The sequence below is a fragment of the Dermacentor andersoni genome, chromosome 8, assembly GCF_023375885.2.
Source record: "Dermacentor andersoni chromosome 8, qqDerAnde1_hic_scaffold, whole genome shotgun sequence".
Classification (NCBI taxonomy): Eukaryota; Metazoa; Arthropoda; class Arachnida; order Ixodida; family Ixodidae; genus Dermacentor; species Dermacentor andersoni.
Window position 1 is genome coordinate 72,343,574 of NC_092821.1, and position 19,552 is coordinate 72,363,125.

General features: G+C 46.2%; 1 protein-coding gene across 1 annotated transcript in view; it reads right to left on the reverse strand.

Annotated features, from left to right (window-relative positions):
- Window positions 1-17,864: 17,864 nt before the first annotated feature.
- The window catches only part of LOC129386793 (putative sodium-dependent multivitamin transporter), a 54,580-nt gene continuing 52,892 nt past the window's right edge, over window positions 17,865-19,552 (reverse strand). Inside the window, exons 10-11 of the mRNA XM_055075001.2 lie at window positions 18,102-18,202; window positions 17,865-18,011 (exon numbers count right to left, since the gene is read on the reverse strand). Of these exons, the coding sequence (XP_054930976.2) occupies window positions 17,925-18,011; window positions 18,102-18,202 (188 nt within the window). The 3' untranslated portion in view covers window positions 17,865-17,924. The remainder of the gene's footprint in view (window positions 18,012-18,101; window positions 18,203-19,552) is intronic.

Below are 19,552 nucleotides of genomic sequence, written 5' to 3' on the forward strand. Positions count from 1 at the left end.
ATCGCTGTTCTCTAAACGCCATCTATTATAACAGTCAAAGCGGGCAAATTTGGTATGTCAATTTGTAGTTTACGTGAATTGGTCACGTTGTGTACAAGGGTTCTGTAAAAGCCGTATTTCCACAATACTGAATTTCTTTGAGATTCATGTGTAACATGAATTTTGTTCACTGTATATGTACTATTAGGTGCAATTCACAGAATTGTGAATTGTGTAACTCAACAATTTTCATTGTTGAGTTACACGGTTATAAACTAGATAGTTCCGTTTTCTGAAAATTTGTGATTTTTGCCAATTTTTGATAAATAATTGACAACCCAAATGAAAAATCCGAAACTAGCAGTCTCTAGAATTTCAGTTTTTCCTTTAAATGCAACAAACCTCGTCAAAGTTGGTACAGTGGTTGCCGAGAAAAACGAATTCTCCTTCGTGTATTTAGGTACGAGGAGGCCGAGCTGCGGCGTGAGCCCCTCCCCGAATGAAATTTCTGGCTACGCCACTGTTTCCCACCTGCAGGATGTTGCTTTTTTCATCCACTTTCATTGCCATTAATATCATATAACAAATTCAATTATAAATTACGAGCAATTTCCTCTATGTTGCCCTTGGTGTCTTTGTTGGCTTCGCACGATATAGCCTGAACTGACGTTTACAGTGCTACTATTCTGTAGTAGTAAGCGGCGAGAGTGACCGGCTGTGATTGTGTATCTTTGCGCGCTTTCTTTCTTTCGCTCTTTCTAATTTCCTATCACTCTACCTCCTTCTCTCTTCTCTCCCCAACGTAGGCAGCAAACCGGTTGTTCCCGTCTCGTTACCTTCCCTGCCTTTCCTCTTTCTTCTGTCTCTCGTCTTGTCTCTATTCCTCCGTTGTCATCTCACCGTAATCCCGCCGCCGCCCTCGAATAGTCTTCGTCATATCGTCGTCGTCATTTCGTCCTGCCATCCTCAGATTTGCGTCGTAGTCATTCTGTAGCAGTGACCGCAGTGTCGCGTTTCCAATATCGTCATGCTCTGGTCGTGACACCGTCTTCGGCATTCCGTTTTCATCTCATTGCCTTCATAGCGCCTTTGTCGCGTCATCGTAAAGTCATTTCTGTCAATTTCGTCGCGAGAATAGCTTTCCTCTGTCTCTATCTGCGTACAACAATAGTCCCAGTGAGCCAGGGTTTCCTAATACGAAGCGTTCTTCTTTGAGTCCAACTACTTTTTGGTGGGCGGCCCTATCTCGCAGTTTTCGTGGGCTGATCCCCGCCATACTTTAGTGTCAAATTAGGTTCCTCGGGGTTCCTCAGGATTTGCAACGAGATGTGTTCACTGGGGCCATTGGGTATTGTGCCCCTAAGGGCTACATGGTTTTAGCTTTTGTTCAATCTCATACCTCGCGATTAAAATATTCCGTCTTCCTTACAATAAATGTAAACAATGCACCCTCTAATCTCTACGTAACCGTTCACTGCCGAAACGTCAGATTATTCATACAACTGTTCTCATCATATTATGAACGCTTAACGTTACGTACGCATCAACTAAGCTGAGTATGCCATTTTTTTATATAGTGGCAGTATTCATAATACGGCGAGTTGCTCTCTACAACTGTTAGAAACGCGGAACACGTAAACAGCTCAATGAAGAATTATTGATGGGAAATGAAGGGACCTAATACTCCTATATATGAGACATTTGTTTCAGAGGTTTGGAGCCTTGTTACTGTTGACTCGCTATAAAACACGGACCTAAAGGCTGTGTCAGTGTCACACCCAACTAAAATCAAGACGACCAACGTCTTTACAGATGTCAACAAGACTATTGCATTAGGAGCAAATTTATCGATTCTCACCTTCAGCTGTCTCGGAATAACTCCCACCTAGCGTTCCCCAGACTTTCGAAAATCCTTGTGAGAGTCTAGCAGTGTTTTTTAACGTGTTTCTCACCTTGTTGCTTTAATCTTTCTATTGTAAATTCAACAGCGTTCGTTCTCTTGTTCAAAAAAAAAATACCTATGTTACTGGAAGCTCTAAACATATAATTATTGAAGTTAGGATTTGTACTATAACCTTAACATACGAAATTTATTCAAAAGTACGAGCTCCACTGAAATAGCGGCAGCCTACCAGGCCTTGTGACGCCGCGTGTGTGCTTCTCGTCGATTCTATTTTAACAACTGCTTTGGGAAAATTGAGCGAAGGCTGTCATTTCGCTCGTTGAATGCAGTCCCAAACTATTCTAGCTGTTCCGTTCGTGCTGTATGGCTAAATCAACGTTTTTTTGCGTCTGTTAGGCGACTCACCGTGTGAAAACTCTCAGGCACAAATCAACTTCACTTATTCTCAGGGGCATAGAAAGCCGAGGTAAGGGAACTGACGCTGTGTACAGCAACTCAAAGAACTTTCCTTTCCAAAGGACCGTTCTTGCTTGTTTTTCTAATGTATTCTTAGTTTGTAGAGTGTGATCTCAACGAATATATTCACTTACCTCTTACAACAAAGCTATGTTTATATATCTTGTTTCAAGATACGGTATTGCTGCCAATAATACATATGAATCAAGTTTTCACATTCTGGTGTAAAGGTGGGACCATCAGTCATATTACTGTGCTAGGCGAACTTCTTATCCCAAGAGAATATACCCCACACGCACAAACAAATAAGGAAGGGGTCGTTTTTAAACCTTCCGTGTGAATTCTTTGTGCGCAGCGGCGAACTTGTCTTAGCAATAAATATTGAATGTCATCTTTACTTGTCGCTTGAATATATCATGTAATTTTCTAACACGCCCTTTATCGTCGTGATTTATATTCAGCACGACAATAGAATATGAGCTCTTTGTAAATTGGTAAAGTATGAATAGGTGTAAGGAGTGAAAACGACAAATGTGCTTGGAATCACAAAGGCCCAAAGGGTATATTTCGCACAAGGCCTTCACAGACTACAACGGGAATATTGACATGAACTGCCCCGTATAACGCAAGTGGAGTAATGACATATCTTGCATCGTCCAGCAGGAGTACGCTTAGACATTCAGATTTCCTTCGGAAGCACATTATATTAGTTGCTAAGTCACAACAACGCTTCCTCACGTGATCTACAAACGGGGATCAAGCCGGCCTCCAGAACAAATTCTGAGCGCACCAGAGACGTCACTGTCCCTGAGCCCGTGACCAAACTAAAGTGAGTTCAATTATATTGAATGCCGCTCTAGATAGAACAAGACAACAGCAAAGTATAACTGTAAGGCAATCTCTTGACAAGGTCAGCCATGACGCCACAGGAACTTGTTTTGGTTGTGTTGTATTATTCCTTGTGTTTTGGTGAAGGACAAGTAGTACTTAACATCAAGCAAGCACAAGAATCAGTCAATCACAAAGATGTTGACGTCCATTTGCTTTGTGAAGCAAGAGCTTATTTCCAAAGGGTGTTGTTTTCGGATTGCACCAGACCACATAAAGTGCTCTCTTGGTGCATGAATTGGGAACAGTATACCGAGGGTCTGGCAGAGGCATGTTTTCATCACAAGCATATCCTGGTAGTGGTACCAAAGACTGCCTGGACCAGTATCTTACAACAAACTGCGGGACTGTACAAAGAGATCTGTCCTCACGTCAAATGGCTACACTTGGAAGAAGTCATTCCGAAGAATTCAACAATGAAAATCAGCAACCACGCACAGAAACCGACTACGGCTGACCATGCTCCGTTTTCAACCGAAAACTTTCCTGATAGTGCAAGGTCGTGGACTCTGCTTTCAGGCAAGAAGGTGCAAATGGGCTGCGTAGTGTACGATAAGTCAGGTACCGTGAATTCTTGTGCTTCGCTTGAAGGAAAAGCATTCGTCCATGCTCTTCGTGCACTGAATGTCTCTGCTGACATTACTCCTGTCAAAAGAGGAGCATTCGCGGAAGCCCTCCGGAGGAATAAAGCAGACATAGTGGTCATCACAGTAGGGCTTACTCAAGACCGCTATCAGCACTTCGACTTCACCGTCAACAGGTTCGGACAGGCTGTCTATCACGTACAGAAAAAGTGGAGGCACCACGCGGATTTCTTTCTCGGCATTCTCCCCTGGACATTCTTGCTAGTCCTGTCCACTCTCCTTTCTCTGGCCTCATTCGCCTTACTCAACATGCGTCAAGGTAAACGTCTCACGAGTGACTTGGGTGGCGTAGTCCTCGCCCTAATCGCCACCATCCTCTGCTTCACCTCTCCTCTACACGGTGACCACGCGCGCAGCTCCAGTGGCCGAGTGATCATGGCTTTCTGGATGCTGGCGTGCTTCTCCCTGGCAACTTACACTAGGAGTCTTCTCACCGCTAGTCTTACGGCAAAGCCTACGTGGGAGGCCGACGACACCTTCGAAGAAATGTTGCCCAAGCTACGACAGGGACGCTTGCTTCCTTGCGCAGAAAAAAACTCCTTCTTCCACGTCCTGCTCACCATGGCCACTGGTAACAGTAGCGATGTTGTCGATGTGATGGCATTATCCGCCAGACGATGGGGCCGCACCCGGCAGGACTTTACTGGAAGCTTTGAGTCCTGTCTCGAGAGGACCAGAAGGGGAACGCACGTGCTCTTTTCCGAAGGTATTGATTTTTGCAGCTTTTCCAGATTCAAAGAAACAATTGTAGGGGGTGAAAAGCCCATTCGTAGCCTTATTGGCGGCTTCCCGATTAGGAGGGGTTATTCGCTACGGGCTGAGCTCATTTTGCTGACTCACCGAATCTTTGAAACCGGTTGGGATATCAGAATGAGCAGGTCACTCAATTGGAATTGCTCTGGAATTATCGAGAAAGACGAAGTAGGCTTTGGTGCTACACATTTGCTGTATGTTTACGGCGCGTTTTGCGCCGTCAGCTTCCTTGCCCTGCTTCTAGAATGTGTTCACAAACGACTCCTTGGCACGAGAAAAACAATAAATTTGAGCCTGTGGGTGACTCCGAAGAGGGCTTCATGCGGACGTGTTCCAGTTAGAATTTCTCATAGGACAGGTCGCATAGGTCGGCGTATCGTTCTGCGCAGAGGGGGAATCCTAGAAAGAACAGGTGGATGTCCTATAATAGCTGCGATTGATACTGTGCCGCAAGAGACAGCAGAGCGACGGCAGCTTGCGAGAGTTGCAATGTAGCTCGAAATTTTTTGGGCTTTCTCTAGTATTGCTTTGGTGAAAAGGAACGAAACGTGTTGCTTCTCTGCTAACCCTAATACTGTTCGCGACATTGATATCTACTCCAGTTGTCACAGTAGTGCGCACATGTCATATATTTAATTACACTGCATGCCGCAAATGTGTCGCCCAAAGGACAATGAGATGCAAAGTTGCGATCAGTTATCTTCGGATTTCTTAGAGAAATGACCCTAACCACAAAACGCTCACACGTTAGAACACTTTGTAAGAGAAAAATCCCAGCCAATACTGATGCTGGAAATATTACTAGCAAAGGTATCCGGCCAACACCAAAGAATACTTATGAACTAAAAATTTGCATTCAGCCCCAAAGCCCATATATACAGAGTGTGTTTACGTTAGAACCGTTCGTAAGAACGAATTCCGATCAATCTTCATGCTCACCTTATTATTAGCGAGAGCTGGTAACCAGTGGAAAAAAGCCTTTATGAGCGAAAAGCTTCGCGAATACACGGCCACAAGAGCCAATTTCCAACACGTTTTAGTCCATAAGGGCTGGTACTTCCTTCACCGGCAGCCTTATCTAATGATACATGTGACGTCAGAATTGGCTAATATCCATTATTACGGGCAATTGGAATATCAGAACGTTTGCGTGAGTACAGAACCGTACAGAAGTCAAAATTCTTAGCAAAATCTTCTATGTCAGCTCTAGTCCGGCAGCATAACGCAGATATTTTACCACATTTGAGCAAAGCACCGCTGCACAAAATATATGTATTTTATCCAAACATACGTAGTTCCACATCTCCGTGACCTTCTGTACTTTGAATTTATGGTCACTGAGAGCTATTCGCTCTGTACATTGTCAAATTTATTAGTACTACAAACTTGTAACAGATACAAGAATAATAAACATTGATATCCTGCGCCTATTGAGCTCGGCGCAATAAATATTTTGAGCCTCATTGTGTGGCTTCAGAGTGTTTCCTTCCAACTAATCTATGAACTGAGATTATGTCCCTCGAATTTTCCAGCTCTGATTTACACTGATTATCTGCCAGGTGAGCCCAGTCTTAAGCTTATGTCGCGACTTTCTTTTCGGGCGGCTGGGGGGTGCTGGTAAGTAGAATCTGCCCCTTGAATACTACGTGTACTGTTCATAGTTTACAGCGCCAACCTGAGTAACCACGCCCGTATAAAAACAACTTTCTACAAAATGTAACACTTTCATTCAATGGCAAATCAGTTCTGCGTAAATCCGCAAGGTGAAGGAAATGTCATGAAAGGGGAAAATTGTCATCCGCCCGAATATAGCAGGAAGCTACAAAGGAAACTCAATCGAGTGTTTCAGCAAGAAAGCTTCGCAATTGACGAAAAATTCGTCCTGGCCCGGGATTCAAACCCATGACCAACGCCTTTGCGGAGCGGTCGCTCTACCATCTGAGCTAACCAGGAGGCTAGCAGATTACGGCAAGAGGGCGAATTAATCGTCGACTCGACTACATCGACAACTCGATTTTCACTTTCACTTTCATTCATTAATAGAAAATTTAGTGAGAATTTCAAGACACTGGATGTAGAAGACGAAAACACCGCAAGTTCTTGTGGCGGGGCTTCTTTTTGTACGTCCAGTGTCTTTCTTAAGCGATATTGCCAACTGACCCGCCTATGCAGACTATTGCACTTTAATTCAGATTTCTATACCGCGTATATGTTGCTGCCGGTGGCCTTGTTGCACTTTAATAACTTAAATATGAAGCTGTTCTTCTGAATTCTGAAGAGTCTTCCCTAGTGCTTCGACCTCCCGTCCACCATCGGGAAGGCTAACAGAGGTAGCGATAAGCCCCCTCCCTATATCGTCTGGCAGTGCAACTGCAGGGACTACCGCCAAAATCTGGGGCTCCTGCAGAAATACCTGGATGCCCTTACTACCAGAAATATCTGAAATACCAGAAATAGCTGGATGCCCTTACCCCACAACCAGCACCCTATGCTATTGCCCTCCATGTAAAGGGCAGGACCGCTAAACTGACTGATTTCACCGCCTACCGAAATCCGGCATACGACCGTATCACTACTTTGGTGTGACGCTACGTCGCGGTCATTGTAGATGACCTAGATAGAACGTCAGCCCCGTACCTCCTCATCGAACTCATACCCCTCGCCAAGGACTGGGCCCTTAGGCCCGTCTGTACATACTTAATGTCTACAAGAATCCAAAACTACAACATCCGCTACATTGACTCTTCGCCATGGTCTTAGCTTGTAGCAGTGGACACCCCCCGCTCGTCGTGGAAGACTTAAATGTCCCAGCCACAGTAGGGGGCTATGCCATCGATCGCCGTAAGGGCAGGCTGCTCTGGATGGATGCACAAACTCTCTGGCGGTCCCGGCTTATCGATCTGTCAGGCCCCACCAGAGTGGGCAATGTCATTACTAGTGACGCAACCCCCCACCTTGCTCCCACTAATAATATTCCTTCAGCTTAACGGCTTAACACCCCAGAAACCTTAAATAGCGATCACTACGTTCTACACATCACAGTGGAGGCCGGTCAGAGTAAGCCCGCGTCAGAGACACCAAAAACCCTTACGGACTGGGCCCTGTTCCGGGACGTGCGCTCTTGCCACTGCGACATCGAACCACCTCCTTCCCTATCTACTAGAACAGCTACCCTCCTTGACGACCAATCCTGCTGTACGAAAACTGTCGTAGAGCAGACGCCTGCATTTGGTGCCGACTCCAGGGAACTACACTTATCGGAAGCCTTGCGCAAATTTCAGTAAATATATGCTCGGAATAAGCTTAACTAAAGCTTGTAGAAACGGATCGCGCAACTCCGCAGCACTGTCGATGGTCTTGCGACCTACCTCAGACAAGAAAACCGGCATGTAATCTGCAAGCGCATGGAATGCCAGCCCAACATTTCAAGAACCTGGAATATACTGTACAGCCTGCTAAGCCCGCAAACTAGCAGGACAGCCCAACGACAGGATTTGGCACGGCTCCTGCACACATAGGCCGGCATCAGTTAGGAACTACTAGAGCATCTCCAAACACGCTATCTCGACCCACAACAGTGCAGCCAGGACCCTCCCTACCACGGTAGGCGAAACATCTAGACGCCCTCATCCAACAGGATGAGGTCAAAATGGCCTTCCTTTTTCTTTGCGTGGACTCGGCTCCGGGCCTGGACAACATTACTAACAAGACTTTCCGAAACCTTCATGACTACTCCATCCGTCAGCTTACTACATGCTTTTGACGTAATAGTTCGGCGGAAGCTCGCAAGGTGGACAGAAGTAATTAAGAAAGTGAAAGTGAGACAGCCATCCAATCGTAGCAATTGATACAAAGAAAACCCATACGGGTTCCTTGAAAGAAAGCCCTCGTTGTTGAAGAGAAATTCGGCCGTGATCAGGACGAATTTTTCTTCAACTACGAGGCTTTTCTTTTCGAGGCTCTCCGCGCATCCACACCCAACGCCCGCCTCACAGCGCTCGACCTACATAACTCCGTCGACGAAATGATAGAAGTTCCACGCATATCACTATACGAGCGTCTTGCATAGTCGCCTTCGGGTCACTCTGTCCTTGGTAACCTCGATGTCCTATACGTTACCTAGTTAGCCCCCCCCCCCCCCCCTCCGATTATACATCCACTATATATGTTGCCGTTTACCTCGCAACATGCATGCTCAATACAACACGGGTAGGTGACAGGCCTGCGCTCTCCAACGACAGCAGAGATATTCTACCCTTCCGCATGTGGCCTATCGAGATGCGGCTGAGTACCCTCGGCAGGCAGCTATGGGCATTACGGCCGTCATCCAGCCTTCGCGCGATGACGTCACCGCCGCTACGGTCCGCACCACTGTACCAGAGGAGAGCGAAGAGGCCGCCATAGCGCTCGTATACGCCTACACACAAGCCAGTGTAATAACCAGTGATTCGAAGACAGCAGTGCGCAATTTTTTGAAAGGTTTGATTTATCATTCTCAAACACACCCTTTCCGAACGGCAACGCATAGTACAGTTGATCTGAGCCCCGGCTCACTCCGGTCTCACTCGTAACGAAGGCACTCGCAGCGCCGCCCGAGAATCCGTCCACCGAGCGCGCACGCCATTTATGGCGGAAAGCGGCAATCAGCGCTCGAGTGAGAACCTCGCGGCCGCGAGGTCCTGATTCAAGGGTTGATTGCGTAAGTTGTTGCAACACATGTACTGCGAGAACTTACGCTTACAGGTTTGAAAGGCATGAGTTGAATATCTTTCGCTATTTTATTGACCAGCCCGTGTTCTCACGTAACTAGTAGCAGACTATGGTATAAAGTTTGTAAACAGGGATAAAGTGCCTCAGACAGGCTGGCCAACGTTTCGATAGGAGGACCCATCTTCGTCAAAGGCGGCCTCGTCATCCTCGGCGTGTTAGTTTTAAAGGGTTAGTGCAGTGACGTCACGTGCGGGTGTTGTCGCTGGCGGCTGGTTTTAAAGAGAGAGATTACAAGAGGAAACAAGCGCTGTCGTCCGACGTCTGTGAGCTTCAATCTCAAGACGAGGGGACAAGAGCGTGACAGTGGGCACGCGGGGAGAAAAGAAAAGAAATAGAAGCAGAAAAAAAGGAAAAAAAAGAAAGGGGGGGAAGCCAGGGCGGCACCAAGACAGACAAAAAAGAAGGGGGGGGTGAGAGTGAAAGAAAAAGAAAGAAAAAAATGAAATTTTTAAGAAATACGGGGGCTTGGGAGCGTGTTGGGGATGCGAAAGGTTAGGAGGTATTCCGGGGGAGTAATTGGCGGCATGTTTTTGAGGCATTGGAACGGCCGTTCAAGCGGTCAGTGCGCGAGTAACACAAAAGACAAAAAAAAAGACACACACACACACACAAAAAGAAACATGGGTTGAAAGTGACTTGAGTAACATAGCAGTAATACGTCGAGTAATTTTGAAATTGTTAAGATGGCGACGAGGAGTCTGCGGTGCAATGTATGGGGTGACTGAAAGGCAGCGGCATGGTCTTCAAGGGGCACTGCCCCAGTCGCTCAACGTAGCTGTCGTTACGGCGGCATCCAGAAATGGCGATACTCTGGGTTGAGGCACCGAAAAAGGCATATTGACTTCGGAATGTGTTGATGAGGAGGTATAAAGAAATAGGTTTAAAAAAGGGGGGGGGGGAAGGGAAGGGAGAGGGGAGGGGGGGACCGAAACCAGAATAACAAACAGGAATGTAAAAAAAAAGTACAGTAAAAAGTACAGCGTCGAATTACACACACAAGGTAACTTCGGCTTTCACCTGCACATCAAGCTACGTAGTCTACTGTCTAGAATGCGCCGCTTGTAGCAAACAATACATAGGTAAGACTGGACAACAAATCAATACAAGACTCAATGGTCACCGCGCGGACACAAAACACAATTTACCCAAAGCAGTAGCCAGCCACTTTAATGAACATGGTCATATATTTGACAAAGCAAGGCTCTATATACTACAAACAAATTTCCGTTCCCCTCGCGAAAGGAAGTATACGGAATCATACCTCATACACAAGTTTAATTGCCTACACCCGACAGGAATTAATTTGGCACGCGGCAACTTAGAATCTTTAAAAGCGGTAACTTAAATCTGAAACTCTCATATCATCAACCAAGACACAAAACACATTAGGCCACCAGCTAACTTTAATTCTTAACCTCACCTACTCTTCCATTTCGAAAAAAATTTTTCCTGCCCACTACCTAATTTAATGTACTCTTTCAGGTTTTTACGTCTATACCAACTGTACGAACCCCTTCTTCTATGTACACTTGCCACCGCCCGCTTCCACGCGCGTCACCCTCCTGTTTGTTATTCCGGTTTCGGTCCCCCCTCCCCCTCTCCCTTCCCTTCCCCCCCCCCCTTTTTTTTAAACCTATTTTTTTTTATACCTCCTCATCAACACATTCCGAAGTCAATATGCCTTTTTCGGTGCCTCAACCCAGAGTATCGCCATTTCTGGATGCCGCCGTAACGACACCTACGTTGAGCGACTGGCGCAGTGCCCCTTGAAAGACCATGCCGCTGCCTTTCAGTCACCCCATACATTGTACCGCAGACTCCTCGTCGCCATCTTAACTATTTCAAAATTACTCGACCTATTACTGCTATGCTACTCAAGTCAATTTCAACCCATGTTTTTTTTTTTTTTGTGTGTGTGTGTGTGTGTGTCTTTTTTTTTTTTGTCTTTTGTGTTACTCGCGCACTGACCGCTTGAACGGCCGTTCTAATGCCTCAAAAACATGCCGCCAATGACTCCCCCGGAATGCCTCCTAACCTTTCGCATCCCAAACACGCTCCCAAGCCCCCGTATTTCGTAAAAATTTCATTTTTTTCTTTCTTTTTCTTTCACTCTCACCCCCCCCCCCCTTCTTTTTTGTCTGTCTTGGTGCCGCCCTGGCTTCCCCCCCCCCCCCTTTCCTTTTTATTTCTTTTCTTTTCTCCCCGCGTGCCCACTGTCACGCTCTTGTCCCCTCGTCTTGGGAATGAAGCTCACAGACGTCGGACGACAGCGCTTGTTTCCTCTGGTAATCTCTCTCTTTAAAACCAGCCGCCAGCGACAACACCCGCACGTGACGTCACTGCACTAACCCTTTAAAACTAACACGCCGAGGATGACGAGGCCGCCTTTGACGAAGATACGTCCTCCTATCGAAACGTTGGCCAGCCTTTCTGAGGCACCTTATCCCTGTTTACAAACTTTATACCACAGTGTGCTATTCCATCTGTCAGCCCCTTTCTTGTTTTTGGACTTCCGCAGTCAAAACCTTCACGGCACCACGCTGTTCAACTTTCGGAGTTTCCAATATGTCACGGAATCATGTTCAACCGAATGTATGAGAGCATTACAGAACCTTTATCCTCACACCTGCGTGTCACTTTTGTAAATGAGATATCCCTCTCTTCTACGCACATGCCTCGCAGATAATGAACCGAACAATTATTGCGCGGGGTGGGTAGGCTCACTTTTATTTGACTCGCCCTGGTACTTTGGAAATGCGTAGAGACAATGGGATACACAAATGCAAGATAGAGCTTGATAAAGGGCAAAAAAGTGTCACTGGAAAAAAGTTCACTGCACGTATACACGAAACCTCGCCACAAGATATTTAAATATGCGTATAAGTCTCCAATAAATCTAGGTATCTAAGAAAAATTCACGGTATATAATGCGTCAAACAAGGCACATAAACATGTTGCGCAATCACAGATTCACACAATCCTAGATACCGCCCCCATTCCATCCACTCCCGCCGATGTATCGCGCGCAACGGAAGAGGGCTAGCTTGCTCTCCGCTTTTCTCCTTTGCGCACACAAGACAGTCACCATCGTCGGCTCACCCATTCCAGCCCCCCCCCCCCCCCCCCCATCCCCTTGCGCTTTCACTCGCACATACAGCATGCGGCGCTCGGTAACATTGTTATCGCTCTTGGTCTTTATACGAAACATGAGGGCGACGATGACGGCAGGAAAGCGCCTGGAGTATCCATATAACTGCTATCGCAATAATATAATAAGAGTATCCTGCAACTGAAGCGTCCCATGACCCATTACTTCCCGCAAAGGAAGAAGTAACAAAATCGAACTTTCACCATGCGACAATTCGCTGCGCCGCAACAATGTATTTTTTTCCCTTTTGTGAGGCGGGGGCACCGAAAAGAAAATACGCAAAGGAAAATATGTTAGCCACAATCGAATGTCTATATTGCGCACCTAATTTGGCTACCGAAGAAATATCGAAAAGAAAACATGAGACGCATGGTAGACCAAGAACCATACGCATACTGCTCGGTATCCTACACCGGCGAGACAATACTTTCTGGAGAGGTTCCGCTCATGCGAACGCGGTGCAATCCGTTGAGTCCCCACAGTGATGGCGGCGAGTGACCATTGTTACGTTTTCTCGTCTGCTAGCCAGAAAGGGTCCAAAACTCTGCCAGGCACAAATCCACTCGGCCAGAGCAAACCGAACGCGCACCAAAGTGCGCCGCAATGTGGTCGAGGCAACAGGAGAAAAATGTATGAGCTTTGGCTGGCTCTAGCAGCCCGCGTGTAGGGTAGCGAGGACAAAAAAAAAGATTGAAGATGCTCAATGTGACATCACGAATAAAAGTCAAAGTAAAAAAATAAGAACGTAGTTACCTTGGCTGGCTTTAGTGTCTTGACGTGGATGCTCTTGCGTAGGTGAAAAAAATTTTTGATATTTTTTCATGTGACTTGACGGCACAAATGAACCACCACAACGCTTCGTCTCATCGGACCTCACTGCGTGTTTTGTCAACTTGTCTAATAGTGCCTTGATTTGACTTGTTTCGTTGTATCTTCCGATGTAAGACTTTAGAATAGTCAATGCACCTTTGGTGTCAAATGTTTATAACAACATTAAACCCAAAAAGTCTCGAAATTGAAGATCTAAAGCACAACTGTGGAAATGTCAACGCACCTTTCACATTAAAATTTTATGCGATTTATGCCCATAAAGTTTCGAAATTTATATCCATGCGCTCTGTAGATTCCGCGGCGAGCCCGTTTGTCATCAAAGTGCCCTTGAAACTTTGTGCTCGTATGGGGCTGCTATCGTTATGCGACTCCTGGCACATGGGCGTTGCCGCGAAATCCAGCCCGAATTCGCAATGTTCGCGGTGAAATGTATTTAAGAGCATGAAAAAGACATTCTAGACAAAATCCAGAATTATTTCCGGCGCCGGGGGTTGCTTTGGTCGGCGGTGCATGGATAGCACGAAAAAATTTCGGGGTGGGGGGGGGGGGGGGGGGCTGAAGCCCCATGGCTACGCCCCTGGTGGCACACACAAAGCTGACCTGTCGCTGATCATTGTGTATTTGCCTAAGGAGGTTGGCTGCCCTTGCCCTCGTTCTACCGCGATTATGATCGGGGTGCATGTTCCTAGATATGGGCGCGACCGTAATGTTCTCGCGAATCGACGGGGGCACGTCAGTGAACTCCTCCACTACTCTATCGGGGTGATATCCGAGTTCCTGCAAGATGGATCTCCCTGCCTTCGTTGTAGTGAGGCGAGTTAGGTGTGCGCGCTCCTGGACCTCTTCAATCACTTCGACAGTATTATGAATGCCAAGCTGCATTAGGCCTCTGTACAAGTGTATACGCGTAACCCGAGAACGCGCTTAGTAATCTTCCTAAACTGTGCATTCAATTTATCTCGCTACCCGTTTCCATCGATGCATGGCTGCCACGTATGTAAAGTGGCACAGAACGAAGGCATGCATTAGTCGAATGAGGTTATCCTCCTTGATTCCATGATGCCGATTTGACACCCTCCGAGCTAAATGAACAGCACTTTCAGTTTTAGCAATTAGCTTGCGTATAGTCTTGCCATTTGTACCCCCTGACTCAATGATCATGCCCAAGGCCTTGATTGAATCTCTGGGTATGCGACAATCGTTTCTTGTATATAGGTCAATGTCTCTGTCTTCCAACGATGTCCACCCTTTGGGCCTTGGTGTCATCCTAAAAACGCATTTCAAGTGGATACGCTTGGCAAGCTCACCGGCTACTATCGCTGCTGGGCCGTATTGAAGATACATCCATCTTAGATACTATCTTAGATACTCTTTCGCTATATTGTATTTGTATCATGATACGCCTGGAAAGACGATTGTCAGTATTTGTATTTCCGATACATGAAATAATGTATCGTGTATCTTAAGATACAAGAAAATGCAATCGCAACAACACCGTGCAAAATTGTAAGCATTGGCTGAACTCCGCTTCTCAAGTTGAGGCTGCTGCAACTAAGCCATTTGAATGAAACTAAAGGCAGCGACATTATTTCATCTTTCCGCCATAGCACTGCAGCGAAGGCAGGTGATGTTGTCTGCGCGTCCCTATTGGTGGAGCAGAGTCACGTGGTGGCGGTGGCGCCGTCTCGACAAAAACAAGCTCGCGAACCTTTGCGGGCAGCCGACCTTTCCTCTTCATGATTTCTTTTTTTAAATTGCGTTGGTGCTGTGACCCTGGCCCGAAGCCACCGTACTGTGCTGCGCATGCTAATGTGTGCGGCGTTTTTGGCTCAACTTCTGATGTCCCTACGGTGTCGTTATCGAAGCCTGCTCGCACGGTCCATCGTTATGAAATCTGAAGAATGCAAGAACGGTGTTGCCTATCGTCTAGTGGCTTTCGTGCATTGTTTTGGAATGAAAATATTATAGCTGGAGCGAGAAAGAAAACAATATTGAGATAGTAACAGACATTTCATTCCAAACTCCGATCAAGCAAGGTTGGTCGGAGTTAAGAAATTACCAAGCAAACATTTTTGTGCATACGTGTTTGCTGCTACATTATATACATCTGTAATAAGAAATTGGCGAATGTATTCGAAATATCTTAAGATACAATTTGAAAGCATCGTATCGGATACAATAATTGCGGTAGTGTCTTGCATCTGTATCCCTAATACATGATGCCCGAATATCTTGAATCGTATCGTGATGCAATTCCAAAGCATCTTTGCCCAGCTCTGGCTACAATTCGTAAATTTCAATATGTGCCGTCAAGTAATTCATTAAGAAGGTAATGATTTTTTCTTAAATAGCTGAATATGTCTTTTGATTCCTCGTGCTAGTAATACCTGCCTCTTCGAAATTTGCAGCTCAAGGAGAACAATTGCGCTATCGGTCACAGGCCATTTTTAAAAATTCCGCTAAAACACAAAAATGAGCACCCCGTAAATCAGCCAGTTTTAGCGGGGCCTGCATTGTCTCCAGCGTGAGTGCAGTGCTAGTGGTCGGCTTACATTCCTTTTTTTTTTTTTTGGCGCCCTGTGGTGAGCGTAACGCTAAGCATTCATGGCGTGGTCTGACGATGACACGATAACGGCGACGACTTGACAATGACGACGGTGTTCATCGTAGGCGTAAAGGAAAGGACGGACGGATCATGTAAACTGTCTGGACGAGTTTCTCTTCTCTGTCACGGTATCAAAAAAATATATTACAACGTTTTGAGGTAAGGAAAACATCCGGCTAAACGTCGCTTTGGCGCTGTACACTCTGCAGCACAGCAATACAAGATGGCGAGACAAGAGCGCTGCGACTTGATCGACGTAGAAACAATGCACTGCTCGATAATTCGGCTCCGCGCAAACTCTGAACGACATGGTGTGCATGCGGTGGGATTATGAACTTTCCGATGTCGGCATGAGTGATAAAATATGAATAATATGTCTCGATCTTGTGGGCATGTAACCAGGCTAAAAAAAATTTAACATTTCTCTACGCGACGAGGGCATCGCGCATACCCTAAATGTGTGCAGGTTTGGGTTAGTTGAGATGCCACTATGTTTCATTCAATTATGCAAGATTGTGCTCGTGCTAGTTGTCACCTGTGTCCCTATGCTGAGAAGTGAGGTGCTGGCGTGCGCCTTTAGCTATTGCAATGATTTTGCATATAATTTCCCCTGCGCTTGCATATGTATTTATATATATGGGAGACCTTATTACTCAGCTCTGATCCGGAGATTCAACTGAAGACCGTCCGACTGGCCGAAACCGCCGCTAGGGTCCAAGGACTCCTGGCGGTCGTCTAGGTGGGAAGGCTTTATTGCCTTCCAATAAAACTTTATTCTAAAACAAATAAAGTTTTACAATCCAATCCAAACATCGCACAATTTTGCGTCGGTTTTCTTGCCTGAAACACCGATTTCTTGACGATAGTAATAGTAATAGTAATTTCCTGGTAATATGTATGAACGGCCGCATTTCCACATTAATCTTCTCTCGTCGTCTTCTTACCACTTCGCGTTATATATCCTTGCGATATACCACTCACACCTTCCATGACAACTTAAGGCACAGGCGTGTGAAATCTGCATGGCTAATTGGCTCTTTTGTGAAAGCTCGCGCAAAGAAGCAATTGGTGTTCGCGAATTTCAATAGCCTTTTATGTCAGCGGTCATTGAAAACAGGCCTCTGGCTGCGGTGTTACTGCAGTCTTTTGGCCTTAAACCGGGGTTCACCGTGAAATGTAGGGGCTCATTCCGTGTTTTCACCCACAAAAAAGGTCGCGGACTCAGTCTTTAAAAATAATATTCCCCATTTTTCACTGACCGTGCCGCCTCCACAATCCCCCTCCTCCGCGGGGAACCCTTGCTCACGTTCAGTGAGATTATCGCGGGCATTCAAGACGGGCATTCCCCCTCCCGTACCGTGCCTTATGCAGGGCGCGGGCCGTGACCCTTCGACATTTACAAGGCCGTGCGTATGCTCCCCTTGCGGTTCTTCATGCTATATACCCTGATAAATATCCCCGTTCAGAATACCCTGCCTGTGGACTAACAGCAACATTGGACCATGTGTTGTCGGAGTGCGAAGCCATCGGCTCCTCCTTCAGCGAGGATAGGTGGGCTGCGCTCTTGGGCAGCCCCGAACTCAACGACCAAACCCTAGCCGTCCAGAGGGCCTGCGATCGGGCCGTCAAACTCGGCTTGGCGGTCCCTACGTGGGACTAGCCGGGTGGCGCGGGGTCTCCCCTGCGTCTCCTCTGGGCCGAATTAAAGTTCACTCACTCACTCGCTCACTCACTCACTCACTCACTCACTCACTCACTCACTCACTCACTCACTCACTCACTCACTCACTCACTCACTCACTCACTCACTCACTCACTCACTCACTCACTCACTCACCCATTGTTTAAGCAAGCGCCGGGTTCTCATGGGACGTATTTGTATGGACGAATTAACACATTTATTTTTATTTCTCTTTCAAAGAGCTTCTCTAACGTAAATAATTTTACCTATACATGGCTCTCTGTTTTAACCATCAGGAGGTCCAGAGCTTCTGTGTTAGAATTGTGCTCATCGATCTTCGATGTCTTCCTTTCCTGAAAGAACAGAACCGTTGTGAGGGAACTTGAATTGCCTGACCCAAATATAGTTCATTTCTTAGAGCTACATGCAGCAAGAATAGCTACCTCGAGTTGCGATCCATCACGGAGGTGCGTTCGTTTCCGCCATATTTTGACAAGCAAATCACTGCATAACTCCGGCTGCTCCTTTTTATTCCACATTTCTCCTAGAATAATAAAGCATTCGTACCGCATAAATTCTCCCAATGCTTCTACAAACGCTACAAGCGGATCCTGCAGCACGTTTCTAATAGCTGGCTATTACAACTGTAATATATAAAATTACAAATATATAATTTGTAAATAGTAATTCACTCTTCCCTACCCTGAAACAATAGCGCCTATGTTTGCATCTACGTTAATGTTTTACTTAAACAATGCAGAAATGAAAATCGCAAATGAAGCAGGGAAAGCGGTTGTTCTGTCTTTTATCTCTCACTTTCAGTTGTGCATCGCGGCGCAAAAGCATCAACGACAGCGTAGTACACCAACCAGCCTAGCCCTCATCATAGTTAGGTTTCCACATTGAAATTTGTTTCCGATAAGAAATGAAGGAAAAGAAACTTCACGTTGAAGCGTTGCCAAAGGTGGCTTTAAGGTGTCCGACGCCCGGTAATAAAGATGGCAAGTGAGGCACCCCACCGTGCACAAGCACTTATATTAACGGCAAAAAAAAAAGAGAAATTTACGACGACACACATAACACTGATGAGGTCACTAGTCTGCTTCTTATACATAGACAAAAACTGTTTGATCCCTCTTGCAATAGAATTAATCAAAAAACGACAGCGAAATGTGTATTCTTAAAGCAGTTACTGCTTTATTGCACATTCGTAAATACAAGACCACAATGCACACAGTCTTTCATTAATTATTGTTTCGCACCGACAGTGAAACAACGACATCTATACCAATAACGCGAGCCCTGTCCCGCTGCGCATCGTGAACAGCACCCTCAAACTACCAGGCGTAATAAATATGCCTGATGCGACGGTGAGTGCTTATCTTGCGAAAGTACGCCGTTATCGCTCCCACGGTATCGCTCGCAAGCGCCCATACAGGGCATCAAAGGTGAGCAGACGCGCGAGAACAGTGTGAGCTGCTATGGCGCCATCGAGTGGTGATGGTTGTCGCGGCGGAAAATATGCAGAAACTTCGGTGGAGTTGTCGAAGTATGTGTAGGCATTGTGCCACTTGCTCCTGTTTTTACCGCGATTGAGGAAGCTGTAGACCGTTCAATAAACGTATGCTTTATTGGCCTTGAATTCTGTTTTGGCTCCTGGTGTTACCTGTATAAACCCTTATCAACCCTCATCAGTCGTTACCAACCCTATATCGGACTCAATCCAGCGGTTATTGGTCGTTATCAACTTTACCCGACCCGATTAAACCCTTATCAGCCGTTATCTGTCGTTATCAGCCCTACCGCAATTGCTCAAACCCGTATCAATTTTTATGTGTCCTTATCAAACTTATCCGACATGATACGACCCATATCAACCCCTGTCGATTGTTAT